A 14352-nucleotide genomic window follows, 5' to 3' on the forward strand; every position below is an offset into this window, starting at 1 on the left:
AACATACCATCCATAGGATACTCTATTTAAAAAATATTTGATGTATTTTTTGCGTGATGTGAGAAAAGAGAAAGAAATTGAGAATTGTTCTTCTTGGTGAGGCACGAGAGAAAGCGCATTTTTTGTGTAGCTTTTTTTTTTTCGAGCATCACTTTTCTATTTTTTTTTGTTTGGTATTTGGTCTATGAAATATTTTACTTTTTTATTATCCATCAAATATGAAAAAAATTATTTTTTTCAGATATTATATATTTAGACAACAATTTCTAAAAAAATATTTTAGTAAAAAAACTCTTTCCCCAGTGTCTCAGTTTTTTTTTTTTTAATTTTAACAGCAAGCAGAGTGGAAAGAGAGAGTGCTAGTCTGTCAGAGAGAGAGAGAGAGAGAGAGAGAGAGCATGGGTTAAACGCTTTCAGAAATTCTCCATCCTAATCAAAAATACGTATATTGAAAATAGAATAACAAACAGGAGACATCGAGGATGACCCAGTTTTGCAAGTATGCCCGAATCTAGGGGAGTCCATATATCATATCTTACTCCTTTGTCCGAGGGCGGTATAGATTTGGAGCTGTCTGTCTATGCCTTTACCCTTGAGATGGAAGTCAGTAGAGGATTTGTTACAGTTTTTGAGGGACTCTTCCAGAAGGCCTAGCACAGCTGAGCTGAGGTAGTGGTTGCCTATCTAGCTTATCATATATGGCTGGATAGGAATGGACGCTTGTTTGAGGGAAGAGGGTCGCTACCGAGGATTGTGGTGGAAAGAGCTGTGACCCAGGTTGTGGAGGTCCTTTTTTTTTGACTCCATCGACTTTATCTGAGTTGGTCAGGAATATCTGGAGTACCTTTTTCTGCTGTTGTAGTGCCTAGGTATGCTTCTCTTTTCTAGGTATCGCCACCTTCTGGTCATCTTAAGGTAAATTTTGATGGCGATATAGTAACGGATAGAGCTTTTGGTGGAGTAGGCTTTGTTGCTAGAGACCATTATAGTAGACTGATTACAGCTAGTGGTTGGAGCACACCTGGTTTGATTGTTGTTGGGGTGGAGCTACGGGCTGCTTGGGAGGGCATCCGATAAGCAAGATTTATGATGGCTGTCGACAGATTGTGCATTAAGTAAGACTTTGCCACGGTGATTGGCTGGATACGGGGAGTGGATAGATATGGTGACGGTCACCCGTTGATTCGGGAGATTTGCAGATTGGTTCAGGAGATGTTTGCTATCCAGATTGGTCATGTGTTTCGTGAGGTGCACAGAGCTGCGGACTGGGTAGCGTCATACGTGGCACGTCACTCTGGGGATGTCATCTAGATGAGTTTAGCGGGTGTTCCTCACCTGTTGCATTGTTTACTTTTTTTTGATTTGGCAGGATGTACTCAAATTTGATTTAATGAAAAGTTTTGACCCAAAAAAATAATTTTTTTTTTTTTTTTTTTGGCTAGAAAGATCAAAACCTTTAAACACGAAACCCTGTCCATCTCTCTCTCGTGGGCTCGTGGCCTCTTCCTTAACCACCTATCTCGTTTCTTGCCTGCTACCTTTGTTCTCATTCTCAACAAGCAATCATTCCTCCGGACGAAACGAAAACCCCTTTCCCAGCCTTCTCCATCCACCCCCTCTCACTTTCTCCTCTCGTTTAAATAACAAAGCTCGCCGACGCCACCGCGATGGGGAGACCGATAACGGGGCCGGCGGCGCTTCTCCTCCTCCTCCTCTACTCCTCCTCCTCCTCCTGCCACATGGCAGCAGCAGAGGATAAGCGGCGGACGTACATCGTCCACATGGCCAAGTCCCGGATGCCGGCCACCTTCGCCGAGCACGGCCACTGGTACGACGCCTCCGTCCGCTCCGTCTCCGACTCGGTCGAGATCCTGTACTCCTACAACACCGTCGCCCACGGCTTCTCTGCCCATCTCACCCCCGCCGAGGCCGCCGCCTTGGAATCCCGTGACGGCGTCCTCTCCGTTCTCCAGGAGGTCCGCTACAAGCTCCACACAACCCGGACCCCCGAGTTTCTAGGCCTGGACAAGAGCGACGACATCTTCCCGCAGGGCAACACGGCCAGCGACGTCGTGGTGGGAGTTCTCGACACCGGGGTATGGCCGGAGAGGAAGAGCTTCGACGACACGGGCTTCGGGGCGGTGCCGTCCTGGTGGAAGGGGGCGTGCGAGGAGGGGAAGGACTTCAAGGGGACGGCTTGCAACCGGAAATTGATCGGGGCGCGGTTCTTCTCCAAAGGGTACGAGGCCAGCGCGGGCCCCATCAACGACACCAGGGAGTCCAGGTCTCCGCGGGACAACGAAGGTCACGGTACCCACACCGCCACCACCGCTGCCGGCTCCGCTGTGACGGACGTCAGCCTCAACGGCTTCGCCGCTGGCACCGCTCGCGGGATGGCGACGCGGGCGCGCGTCGCGGCGTACAAGGTGTGCTGGGCCGGCGGGTGCTTCAGCTCCGACATCCTCGCCGCCATGGACAGGGCAGTGGAAGACGGGTGCCAGGTCCTGTCTCTGTCCCTGGGCGGCGGGATGGTGGACTATTATAAGGATATCGTCGCGATCGGAGCGTTCAACGCGATGGAGAAGGGGGTCCTGACCTCGTTCTCCGCCGGTAACGCCGGTCCCTTCGCTTCCAGCCTCAGCAACGTCGCCCCCTGGATGACCACTGTGGGCGCCGGAACTATCGACCGGGACTTCCCCGCCTACGTCGTGCTCGGCAACGGCAAGAACTATTCCGGGGTATCGCTTTATAGTGGGAAGCCGCTTCCGAGCTCGCCGCTCCCCTTCGTGTACGCCGGAAACGCCAGCAACGCCAGCAACGGGAATCTTTGCATGCCGGGGACCCTTATGCCGAAGAAGGTGGCCGGGAAGATCATTCTCTGCGACCGTGGGATCATCGCCCGGGTCCAGAAGGGGTACGTGGTGCGCGAAGCCGGCGGCGCTGGGATGGTCCTCGCCAACACCGACGCCAACGGCGAGGAGCTCGTCGCCGACGCCCATCTCCTCCCCGCCGCTGGCGTCGGCCAGAAGGTCGGCGATGCCGTCAGAGCGTATCTACGATCGGATAAAAGTCCGACGGCGACGATCGTATTCGGGGGAACGAAGATCGGGGTGCGGCCGTCGCCGGTGGTGGCGGCGTTCTCGTCGCGGGGGCCAAACGCGGTGACGCCGGAGATCCTGAAGCCGGACCTGATCGCCCCCGGGGTCAATATCCTGGCCGGGTGGACTGGGGTGGCGGGTCCCACGGGGCTGTCTGTGGACTCGCGTCGGGTGGAGTTCAACATCATCTCCGGGACCTCCATGTCGTGCCCCCACGTCAGCGGCCTCGCCGCCCTCCTCAAGGGGGCCCACCCGGACTGGAGCCCTGCCGCCGTCCGCTCCGCCCTCATGACCACCGCCTACTCCGCCTACCCCGGTGGCGATGGCGGCCTCCTCGATGTCGCCACCGGCAAGGCCGCCAACCCGTTCGACTACGGCGCCGGCCACGTGGACCCCCTGCGCGCCGCGGACCCGGGCCTCGTCTACGACCTCACCGCCGAGGACTACATCGACTTCCTCTGCGCGCTTAACTACACCTCCCTCCAGATCGCCGCTGTGGCCAAAAGAACCAACTATACCTGCGACAGCACGAGGACCTACGCCGTGTCGGAACTCAACTACCCGTCCTTCGCGGTGGTGTTTGAGACGGCGAGCGGGACCGGCGGCAGCGTGGCGACAGTGAAGCACACGAGGACGGTCACCAACGTGGGGGGCCCGGGGACGTACAAGTCGACGGCGGTGGCCGGTGGTGCGGTGAAGGTGGTGGTGGAGCCGGTGGAGCTGAGTTTCGCGGATAAGGGGGAGAAGCGGAGCTTCACAGTGAGCTTTTCGTCGCCGTCGCTGCCGTCGAGGTGGTCTGGGTTCGGCCGGCTTGAGTGGTCCGACGGGAAGCACGTCGTGGCCAGCCCCATGGCGTTCACCTGGACGTGACATCATATAATCCATAGAGAAAAGAAAATAATAGACGGTAATTGATGAGGGTCGATAGTTGCTGAAGTACACCACAAAGCCGGTGGACCACCAGCGTCCTCGCCGTTGCTGTCTGAAGTTTGGGACGTGACAACGAAACGCGGCCATTATTGGCTTCCTGTTGCTTTCTGCTATTTAAGTTGGGCGGATGGACAAGAAAAGGAAAATACGAGAAAATAGATGCAAGGTGCTCGGGTGGCTTGGATTGCTGGAATTTGGATTTGGAGTGAAAGGAGCTTAGTTGGTACGTGGCTTTCTCTTTGGTTAATGATGTTTATGTCTTAACCCAAAGAACCACAGGAACATGTATCGCTTTACTTCAACTAAAGCGACAATGAAATGTTGGGTGATGTGGTTAAAAATGAAGCTGTTGATTTGGAAAATGGTTGGTTGCATTGATTTTGGAAAATGGGTGGTTGGAAATTGAGTACTAATTAGGATTTTCTTTTTTTTTTTTAAAAAAAAAACTAACATTGATGCAAGTCCAGTCGTAATACATGATTATGGGAGATTTCAGTTATGGTCAACAGAAACTTTCTATTATACTAGAGTTCTTGGAAGGGAGGAAAATTAATTTTTGCTAAATAATTCAAAGGTCTGATTTTTATTTTTAAGAAAAACGCTCTTAGGAATCTCACTGTAGAGTCAGGAGCATATTCGGTATTTTTTTAACAAAAATATTTTTAGAGACCGGAAATTAAAATTAATGGAGTTGTTGGACCGGAGATTACAGTTATGGTCAACAGGAACTTTTACGAGTCTTTGGAAGGATGGGAATTAATTTCTGCTTATGTAATCTAGTTTTGATTACAATCTTCGGCGTTTACATTAGAGACCAGAGTTCTCAGGTGACTCGGCCTAGTATTTTACGGCAAGGTGAGTTCTTTCATGCTGATAATATAAGGATTTATATACTTGTTCATGTACGGTGCTGCAGGGTCCCATTCTCGCTCAAAAAATGGTACCTGTTAAATATTTTTAAATTGAATCCAGAGACTAGCCGTTACTTTGTGGCGAATGCCGTAGAAGGCTGTGCACGCGTCCCTAAGAAACGGAGTGGTGACTTTTTAGCACATTGCTGACCTACGAGTTATCGTTAGGAGTAATATAATTTTTTTTAATTTTTTTTACGTGAATACCCTCCTAAATATCAGATTTTATATGGATATTCTTCCAAAATTAATATTTACATATATACCCTCGTAAAACTCTGTTATTGTACAAATATCCGTAATATAACGGTTGTTCTAACGGTGTTTAAAAAATCATATTTATATTAATTAAAAATAAAATAAAATTTTAAAATTATGTTATTGTTTCTGTCTACTTTCTCTACTATCGGAATCGCGATCTATTTGCATATCTACCCATTAAGGGTATTTCATTTTAATTTGAAATCGTTAATTTTTTAACGTCGTTAAATATCATGGGTACATATGCAAAAACAAAAATAAAAAAAGGATAAAATGGTAAAACAAGTGTTTTATGAGGGTATATATGCAAATATCAATTTTGGAAGGGTATTCATGCAAAATTCGATATTTAGAAGGATATTCATGTAAAAAAAAAACTTTTTTTTTTTTAATACAACGCGAGCAACACACCTAAAGAGAAGGAGCGCTGCACCTCAGCCCCGGGCTAAGTTGAGAGCGGCTTGCATTGACTTAAGTTATGCTTGACGGATGCTTCAGGCTAGGGTTATATTGCTCGAAAGTAATTCGGTGACGGTCATTAGCTGGATGTTGCAAAACATGGATGGAGTGGACGACTACTACTTGCTGTTTAGGGACATTCATTCTATGATCTGTGGTGGGATGGCCTGCAGGCGAAACATATGTATGAGAGGCCAACAGGGCAGCGGATTAGGTGGCCAATCATTCCGAAGATACGTTTTGGACAAAGAAGAGTGGGTTACCTTGTGCATTTAGAAACTTATTATTTTTTTGACTTTTTTAGCTGGGTCCATATTCATAATGTATGATATATCCGTCTTAGACAAAAAAAAAAAAAAAACTTTTTACAATGGTCATGCATGGCAATTGGCAAGTGGCAACTCTCCTCACAGCAGGCATGCATATGAAAGGGTTAGGTCGTGATGAAAGATGTCTGTGATTTGGGGTACCAACTGTATTTCTGAGTCAAAATAATGATGCTGACAAGAATATATTGAAGCGCGTAGCATCTGAAGGATCCCATGCTTCTAGAACACATACCTGAATTTACAAATATACCGACGACATTCAAAGCCATAACAAATAACTCCAAATAAAATGAACAATGAGGATCTAGTTTTTAAATCTAAAACGAAGTACCTTTTTAATATCAAATGAGGCATATAGCACGACCCATGCGGGCGTATGTTTAGTTCCATATCTGTTATTTGTTGGATAAATTTTGGATACTTATACAGGATTAAGGAACCCAAATAATATCTTCGGCTAGCCAATTTGGACGAGTTCCTATTTATTACAAATATTATTAAAGCAGATCCGACCTATAACTTAGGTGGACTAGGGAACACTGCAGCACAGATCTATTGGGATTGACCACGGGCCAATCATGATATTCATGATTAGATTTAAATGGATTTGAACCCTCCTCCTCAGGGCTTGAACGGAAAGAATATGTCATAATTCGTATGAGCGTATGTTTAGTCCTACAGGATTAAGGAAACCGAATAATACTTTTCAGCTAGCAATTTTAGATGAGATTCTAGATTGTTACAGTATAGGTATTGTTCATGATTCTAAGCCTATATTGCCAATGCTAATTAGACCTTTATGTCTTGGAGCTGTATATAAGAGTTAATTCGCAAGAGATGGTATACGAGGAGTTGGGGAAGGGGAGGGGCGAGGAATCACAGAGTTAGGTTGGCGTGGTGATAGTGCAATATGTATTTTGGGGCTTGGTTAGTCATTGGAGAGCAAAGGAGAGAATGAAGGGGGTCGGAACTCGGAAGGGAACAGTAAAAGAACAAAGCAAATGTAATTAACCCAGAATCCATATCATTAGAATTGGTAGCAAAAGATTATGGGTGGAGTAATCTACTCCATTACTTGTAATGTTGGAAGAGAGGTAAAATATACAGAAGTGTGGTGAATTAGATCTGAAGGTGATAATGAGACAGACGTTCTAAAGATTAAAAAGGTGCTCTTGGTGGGAGACTGCTGAACAATTACTGAATGGCTAATGGCTAATGGTTCTCCATAGCCAATTACATTGGGCTACTTCAAGTGGGATTTCCAGGCTGCCTCCTATCGAGTCCATTGGGACGTTCCCCACAGCCCATAACTGGAAGATGAATCCTACTACAATGGTGGATTTGTGTGAAAGATACGGCCCCGACTTGGGTTGGGGGGGGTGGGGAGGCATGAAATTATGAAGGTGGATCCTTCTATTATCTATAGAAGATTTTGTTGCCACGACAGGGCTGTATCCTAGTACAAAGTGTGGCCATGTCCTTTTTCTTTCTTAGCCCACCAAAGCAAATATACTAAAATGAGATCAAAAGGATATTATGAGGTAAATAAAACAAACTATCTTGGAAATGAACGTTAATCTCTGTTGGAATTTTTTCTTGCATTTGTAGATGTTTCTCATCAACCTATGAACTTGGAAGAAGCAACCATTTTACCATTACTATTGCAGGGATCGTCAACCTTTAGCCCAAGAAGGTGACACTGGCAGAGATATGGACTTGATTTAAGGTCAACGTATGCTCCAATTTTTTTTTTTTTTGGGTAAAAACTTCAACCCAAGTTGCTCAACAACATGAAAATTTAACACGCATTATCTTAATCGTCATATGAAGCATGCAAGCAAGTTGATTTCACTACAAGATAACTTATTTGCTTTCAGAAACCACTATTATAAATTTGCAATCTAATGGCTTAACGTGTAGGAGATGCACCTCCTATTTATTTTTATAATAAATCAATCAACTATCTCCCGGTCAGATTCAGGTAAAAATAGCACGGCCATCTACCTTGCGAATGCCGCGAGAAGCCTCACATTTCGGTCGGCCCCTCGTCGGCCTACCAACCCAGCTTTTCGTCACCTCTCTCCTCCTCTTCCTCTCTCTCTCTCTCTCTCTCTCTCTCTCTCAATTGAGACAATGGCCAAACCCGATAACGCCACGGGCAGCTGAAACCGATCGCCTCCTTTCCTCTTCCATCATAAAAGCATAGAAACCAAGCTCCAGGGTGAGGGTCACGGTTGTAAATTTCTTCTGAGATCTAAAGCCAGTGCTCTATTCTTTTGGTTTGGGAGAGATTTCCGGATGGCTACGTGCTTCGATCGGTGGGAGAAGGATCCGTTCTTCGCAGCCGCGGAGGAGGTCCAGGAATCCGCTGACAGGTACCATTTTTTGTGTCATTTTCCACCTTCTGCTACTCTAATCTAGGTGTCGATGGATCTTACCCCCCCTCTCGATTTCCTGCTTCTAGGATGGAATCCGTTTACAGAAGATGGATTTATGAGAGGAAAGCGGCTTCTAGCGGCGCTGGAAATGGTGAAGACGTCTCCGGGGAACTCCTCGGGGAGCTTCACACGGCACTCGGCACGGCAAAATGGCAGGTGACTTAGAAAGTAGAAATTTTGAAACCAGGATTAGATTTATTCTAGGGGTTTTTTGTAATGGTCATCGATCAAGGAGAGATTTTGATCGTTGTTGGGTACTATTTGCAGCTTGAGGAGTTGGATCGGGCGGTTAGGTCGTGCGATGAGGCTTGCTCGGCCGGGCAGGACGCAAGGACCCGGCACAGCCAATTTGTTGCGGCGATTGGGAATCAGATATTGCTGGTGGAGAATTCTTTGAGGGAATTGACACATGAGGAGGGGAAAGCTATGGCCTGGGTTCAATTGGATGAAGGAGAGCGGGATGAGCTCGCTCTTTTCTTGTCCTGTCCCTTGCCAGAACTAGAGAAATTGGTGACTGTTCCTTCTGTTGGTGAGGTGAAGATAGAGGGCAATCATCTGAAGATGAATGGAGAGGCTGAATGCCCGAAGAATATTTCCCAATCATATGAGTTGGATAGGAGGGAAAGAGAGGAGGAGAATGTGCAACAGCACCGGAGGACAGCAAGTGCTAATGCTGATATTGGGGTATGGAAGATTTCGGTTTCTGACGAAGAAGCTCCAAGGAGATCATTTGACAAGCGGCCCAATTTACCCCCTCCAAAGATACCCAGCTTATCTTGCTTAACAAAGGCTTTAGAATCAACATCTAGGATGAACTTGTCTAAAAATGGCTATAGGAAATGGAAAGGTGGGGCTCAACATCAAGAGGAAGAATTGATCCCATTACGAAACAATCAATTGAGTCGGGTGAGGAGTTTCCCATTAATTATCGTTTCCTCAAAAAATCATTTATTTAAAATTTATAATTGCTTTTGTGATTGTGGCGGCTTTATTCAATGTTGCTGTTTTTCTGGTTCATCATATAGGGAAATGATGCATGCTATGAGAAAAGTAAGAGCTGCCTTAGTAGTTATGGTGATGAATCTTATGATAAACAGCTCTATGGGTGGTTTGGAGCTCTTCAAAGACAGTTTCAAAGGTCTCAGTATCAAATCCAGTATGGCCGTCCTATTCAAACTATCCTCTGGGCCACTCTCGTACTTGTATTACTTGGTGAGTTTTCCATTCCTTTTCTCCTGCTGCTTCTTTTCAAAGATTGAAGTTCTTTCCTTAAAGGCAACTCTGTTATCATTACTCATTGCTTTGAATGAATGAGTGCGCAACATGGAAATTGGAAGGCTAGTTCTCAGGATTATTGACCTTCATAATTGGAAGTTCCAATAGTCAGTTTTGGATAATAAAGATTTTGGAGAAATGGATTGGGTAGTTGGGAAGTTGTATTATGATTCTAGGTTTCAGTTTTGACTTTTGAGTCATTAAAAAGGTTTCTTGGAAGGTGTATTAATGAGATAGAGTCATCGCTGCTTGCTTGTGATCTAGGTTCCTAGGTTGAGGCTCTAAGAATCAGACATTCTGCTTACAATCCAATCTGAGCCTTAAATTAGGGTCAGGATTAAGGTGAGCTCAAACTAAGGTGTGGCAATTTTGGGAAATCCATACTATTAAGCACACATGCTTACCTATGGAACTGAATATTATAGTGGACCCACATCTGTGGCTTTCTATGCAAATTAAAATAAATTGTTTGCCTACTATGAATGTTTTGAAATTTTTAAAGATAGAGACACACAGGCTTTCAAAAAGTGTTGGTTATAAGACCTTATTTGCCAGAATCAGGAGGAGGTGCATGAGCAAGTGCGAGTGTGGGTATGGGGAAGCCAATACTCTTCTAAACACTTTTAGTAGGAAAGCGCTTAGGAAGCAGGCCTGGATTCAAGATTCTGGGAAGATTCCAAAGTGGGTGCATTGCCCTAGGTAGAATGTTCTAGCTATTAGGTATAACACTTCATGTGTCAGCAGGCCCAATGTCACAAGGAACAAGTCAGGTTGCACAAAACTGAAAAAGTTTTGACAAGCTTGAGCTTAGAAAATTTAGAAGAACTGAACTCAAGAAGAGCCCACCTTGTAGTGTCTAGAGCCAGCATAGAGTTGGTTAGTGATTAGTGCATCTTGGCTTATTATCAGTCTTTGTCTATCAGAATGAATCCCATTTATAAATTCCTTTTTGGCAAGGGAAATTTACATAGATCGGTTTTATATGGATATCTAATTGAAATATGAGGCGCCACACATAGAGAGAGAGAGAGAGAGATTATGGTACTGTTGTTCTCATTCAAAGGTGAAGGTTAACATTCAAAAAGTAGTAATCTAATTCCAAAATTGAAATTATGCCATCTGTAAATATATGAAGAGGATCTATTTTTTTCACTGATTTTGAAAATAATCAATGCCTAATATGTATATCTATCGTACATGATGTAAACTATGGAACAATTGTGCCCCATCCCTGAAGATTCTGGATGATGTCTCACAAAGCATCACCCAAGGGCGGAGGGCCTGAAGGCTCCTTTGTGGAGCTACACCTAATGGTGTAACATGAGCTGATCGTCATTTTAGCTTTTAGAAATAATTACCTTTTTCTGCAATAATATGTGATCTTTTGTTATATGTATTCTTTTATCTTCGGCTGTCTGCTCCATTTACATTTAGCATATAATGAACTTTGCATTTTGACTGCTTCCATCAAATAAAGAAAGTATTGGCCATTTTCAAATCTTGTTTCCAGTACAATATCTCCCATGACCTTTGCAACTTCCCACTTTTGTTTGGATAACAAAGTTAGCAAACATGCAACAAATTGCAGTTATTGAACATTAATTATCTACTTGCTGAGCATAATAATTGTACATTTGCATGCTCGGTTACTGATTGGTTTCTTAAATTAAGAAGTTTTTCGTAGTTCTTTTTTAACTTCATTTCTTTGCTTGGATGGGGAGGAAAGTACCTTCATTAAGCTTCCAGAGGGCCCCCTTTTTTTCCTTTCCATTTCAAATTAGGATTGCATAGTTGTCTGTTGGATTATGATTTAATATCTATGGTTAACATGGGTGCAAGCTTGACCCTACTTAATTGCTAGCCCTCTACTTTAAAGCTTAGTCTTTCTCTTCAAACTATAACCGTCATACTCGTTTTTGGCAGTCTTATTGACGCTGAGTGCAATATAGCGGTGATAGACATATTGACACATCATTTGGCAGTTGGAAAATCCATGGGTGGTAGTTCAAGCTTTGGTACTTTCACAACAGTAAGGTAATTTTTTTCTCTCTTCGAAGTATATCATCATCCACTCATATATAAAAGCATAAGCAACCTTGTAAGAACAAATTTGTACTCATGTAATTGGTAGAAAACTACTGATAGGGCTGACAGGAAGTTTGATGAATACATGCTTGATTTTGTAATCCATACTTGATGTCATGTTTTGCTTACTGTGCAAACCACTATGCCATGAGTGGTAGTAAGCCTATGAAACTTCGATTTCTTGAAAATTTACTCATGTGAACTGGCAGTGTGTCATGCGAAATGGAAGTTGTTTTGTGGTTGAGAAGTATTTACATACATCGGAGGTAATTATTTTCATGCTAGAGTTTGCATGAGGGCCCTGGTGCAGCATCTGGGGTTCTGCGTTTGTATCTGTATACATGTTATACTGTGCAGGCCAAATTTCTATATCTGGAGGTTATATATGATTCATTTTCGGTATCGAATTTCATGACCTTTTAATTTTCAATAAGCCGTTACAGATAGGCGTTTTTTCATTTTTTTCATTTCCAAAAGCTTTGGCTTCATGAGAAATGATAAACATGTGGAAGGACGGTGAGCTTGGATGAAATGCACCTCATTAGTGGATGTGTATGCAGACTTTGTTTCTAAGAGCAAGTTCATCAAGAGTTTGCATGAGTTCATCTTTTGGAGTGATGCACTTCCATGATCTCTTGGTTCCATTGAAGCATGTTTGTGGTCTTGATATGGAAGGAAAATTTTTCTTCAATAAGAGTTTGCATGATATATTTGCCGAGCTGAGGGATATTTTTCATGCCAAACATAAGCTGTGTGTCTGGGCAAATAGTTGTCCTGCCGCTGTTGATTTCCAGATCTGTAGCAAGTACCTCGGAGGGCAAAAGACTCATGGAGGAACAATCCAATTGGTAGAAATAATGTATCGAACACATGCAACCAAAGAGTAATTTGGAAGTCTTTGGGCTAAAGAGGACATCTTCTAGGATACCCTGTAGCTATCATAGCATGCATTGCATGCAGCATAAAGTTTCTTGATGTTGTTTATGCGATTTCTTTTGGCCTGACTTTTCCTTTCAAATTTTCGTTCCGTGCAGGTTGTCGATAACTTTTAGGGCTTATGCCAAATGCATGCATCGGAGCCTCGACTCTTTGTACGGTTTCTTATTAGTAAAAGATGTATCTGGAAAGCCTTATCTGGAGAGGCATCGTTTGTATTCTGTTGTGAAAGTTGTATCAATGTGAAATGTTGGTCGTTTGTTTCCATAAGATCATTTTTTGCTTCCAACTTCTGATGCCAAAAGAGAAGTGCCAATAATCTTCTTCTCCCATCAAATGACAGTTTAGAAATGCATCACAGAATATCCCATGCCGACACATGGCAGGGGCGTAGAATGGAATCATCCCAGCTGTTGATGCACTTGATCTTGCGAACCTCAGGTGTTGCATTTCATGCAGGATGGTTCACAGTGCATCGATTGACATTCCGGCACTCGGTCATTCATCCTGTGTTTGTGCTGTATATGTTGTTAGAGGTTGCAGAGTCTGCAGACGCTACAAAATAAACTGCATTTTTTTGTGATTATAGAAAGTTATTCGACCCATATCTATTGCAGGACTTAAGTGTCTTCATTACCGTCCCATGGAGTTGGCTTGGCCTTCGCATGCTACTCCTTTGGGTTTTCGCATGCCTGAGATACAGGAAAATGCTCATGATAGAATCCACTAGTGATGGCACAGGTTTATCATGTTAGGTTAAGTGGATTATGTTGTTAAACGTGCCTTGTATTATGAACTCCTGGGCGTTTTTTTTTATAGATAATTTTAATAAATAATAAATTTTAATGATGGTCGAGCAAGATGTTATTAATATTTGTTGTACATTAAACGATAAATTTAATAATAGCTAAATATATTTTGATATATATATATATATATATATTATATAATAGATAATAAATATATTTAAAGTAATATTTTTGAAGTGGAGGATAGGTTATTATTTTCTAAATTACCTCTAGATTCTAGAAGTAGTGACACCGTAACACATTACCTCGTAGATTAGATTGATTGAGGATACTTTCTCATGTCACATATACCGTTTTTTTGCATGAATATCATCCTAAATATTGAATTTAGCATAAATACCTTTTCAAAAGTGATATTTTTTATACCCTCGTATAATCCTTGTTTGGTTATTTTGTCTTTTTTTTAATCTTTAATTTTGCATATGTATTCACGCCATCTAACGCATTAAAAAATTAACGGTTTCAAATTAAAATGACTAAAATATTTTTAATGGGTAGGTATGCAAAAAGAAATATTTATAAGGCGATCACGATGGGGGACAAAAAAAAGTAATTTCAAAATTTTATTTTATTTTTAATTAAAAAATGGTTTTATGAGGGCACAAAGATAGTGTTTTATGAGGATAAAAAATAAATATAAATTTAATTTTGAGAAGGATATTTATGTAAAAAAAAAACTCTATTTTTTTTATTATGCAAGCTCCTCAAGCTACAGTAATGTACAGGGTGCAACTATGCACTCACATGGCGGCACCTGGCGGTTTCACAGGGCGCATATTTAGTGTACCATGCTATCGTATTCCATGACGTATACGTCCCAA

General features: G+C 43.1%; 2 protein-coding genes across 3 annotated transcripts; both read left to right on the forward strand.

Annotated features, from left to right (window-relative positions):
- The first annotated feature begins 1481 nt into the window (after positions 1–1481).
- LOC103709209 (subtilisin-like protease SBT1.7) lies at positions 1482–4390 on the forward strand. Its single transcript, XM_008794437.4, has one exon. It carries the CDS (start codon positions 1668–1670, stop codon positions 3966–3968), a length of 2301 nt encoding a protein of 766 aa, XP_008792659.2. The 5' UTR covers positions 1482–1667; the 3' UTR covers positions 3969–4390.
- A 3606-nt stretch (positions 4391–7996) lies between these two features.
- LOC103709208 lies at positions 7997–13308 on the forward strand. 2 transcript variants are annotated; one of them, XM_039115750.1, is made up of 6 exons: positions 7997–8363; positions 8453–8582; positions 8694–9332; positions 9452–9638; positions 11625–11735; positions 12816–13308. In XM_039115750.1, exons 1-5 carry the CDS (start codon positions 8287–8289, stop codon positions 11648–11650), a joined length of 1059 nt encoding a protein of 352 aa, XP_038971678.1. In that variant the 5' UTR covers positions 7997–8286; the 3' UTR covers positions 11651–11735; positions 12816–13308. The 2 variants fall into 2 exon arrangements, with proteins under 2 accessions (XP_038971678.1, XP_008792658.2); XM_008794436.4 differs by having other exon boundaries at positions 12821–13308.
- Positions 13309–14352: the final 1044 nt, after the last annotated feature.

Source organism: Phoenix dactylifera, unplaced genomic scaffold (assembly GCF_009389715.1).
Source record: "Phoenix dactylifera cultivar Barhee BC4 unplaced genomic scaffold, palm_55x_up_171113_PBpolish2nd_filt_p 000007F, whole genome shotgun sequence".
NCBI classification, from domain to species: domain Eukaryota; kingdom Viridiplantae; phylum Streptophyta; class Magnoliopsida; order Arecales; family Arecaceae; genus Phoenix; species Phoenix dactylifera.

Coding starts and splice junctions, on each gene's coding strand:
- LOC103709209 (XM_008794437.4), top strand. CDS start 1,668: ATGGGGAGACCGATAACGGGGCCGGCGGCGCTTCTCCTCCTCCTCCTC.
- LOC103709208 (XM_039115750.1), top strand. CDS start 8,287: ATGGCTACGTGCTTCGATCGGTGGGAGAAGGATCCGTTCTTCGCAGCC. Junction 8,364..8,452: donor GTCCAGGAATCCGCTGACAG/GTACCATTTTTT, acceptor TCCTGCTTCTAG/GATGGAATCCGTTTACAGAA. Junction 9,639..11,624: donor TCTCGTACTTGTATTACTTG/GTGAGTTTTCCA, acceptor CGTTTTTGGCAG/TCTTATTGACGCTGAGTGCA.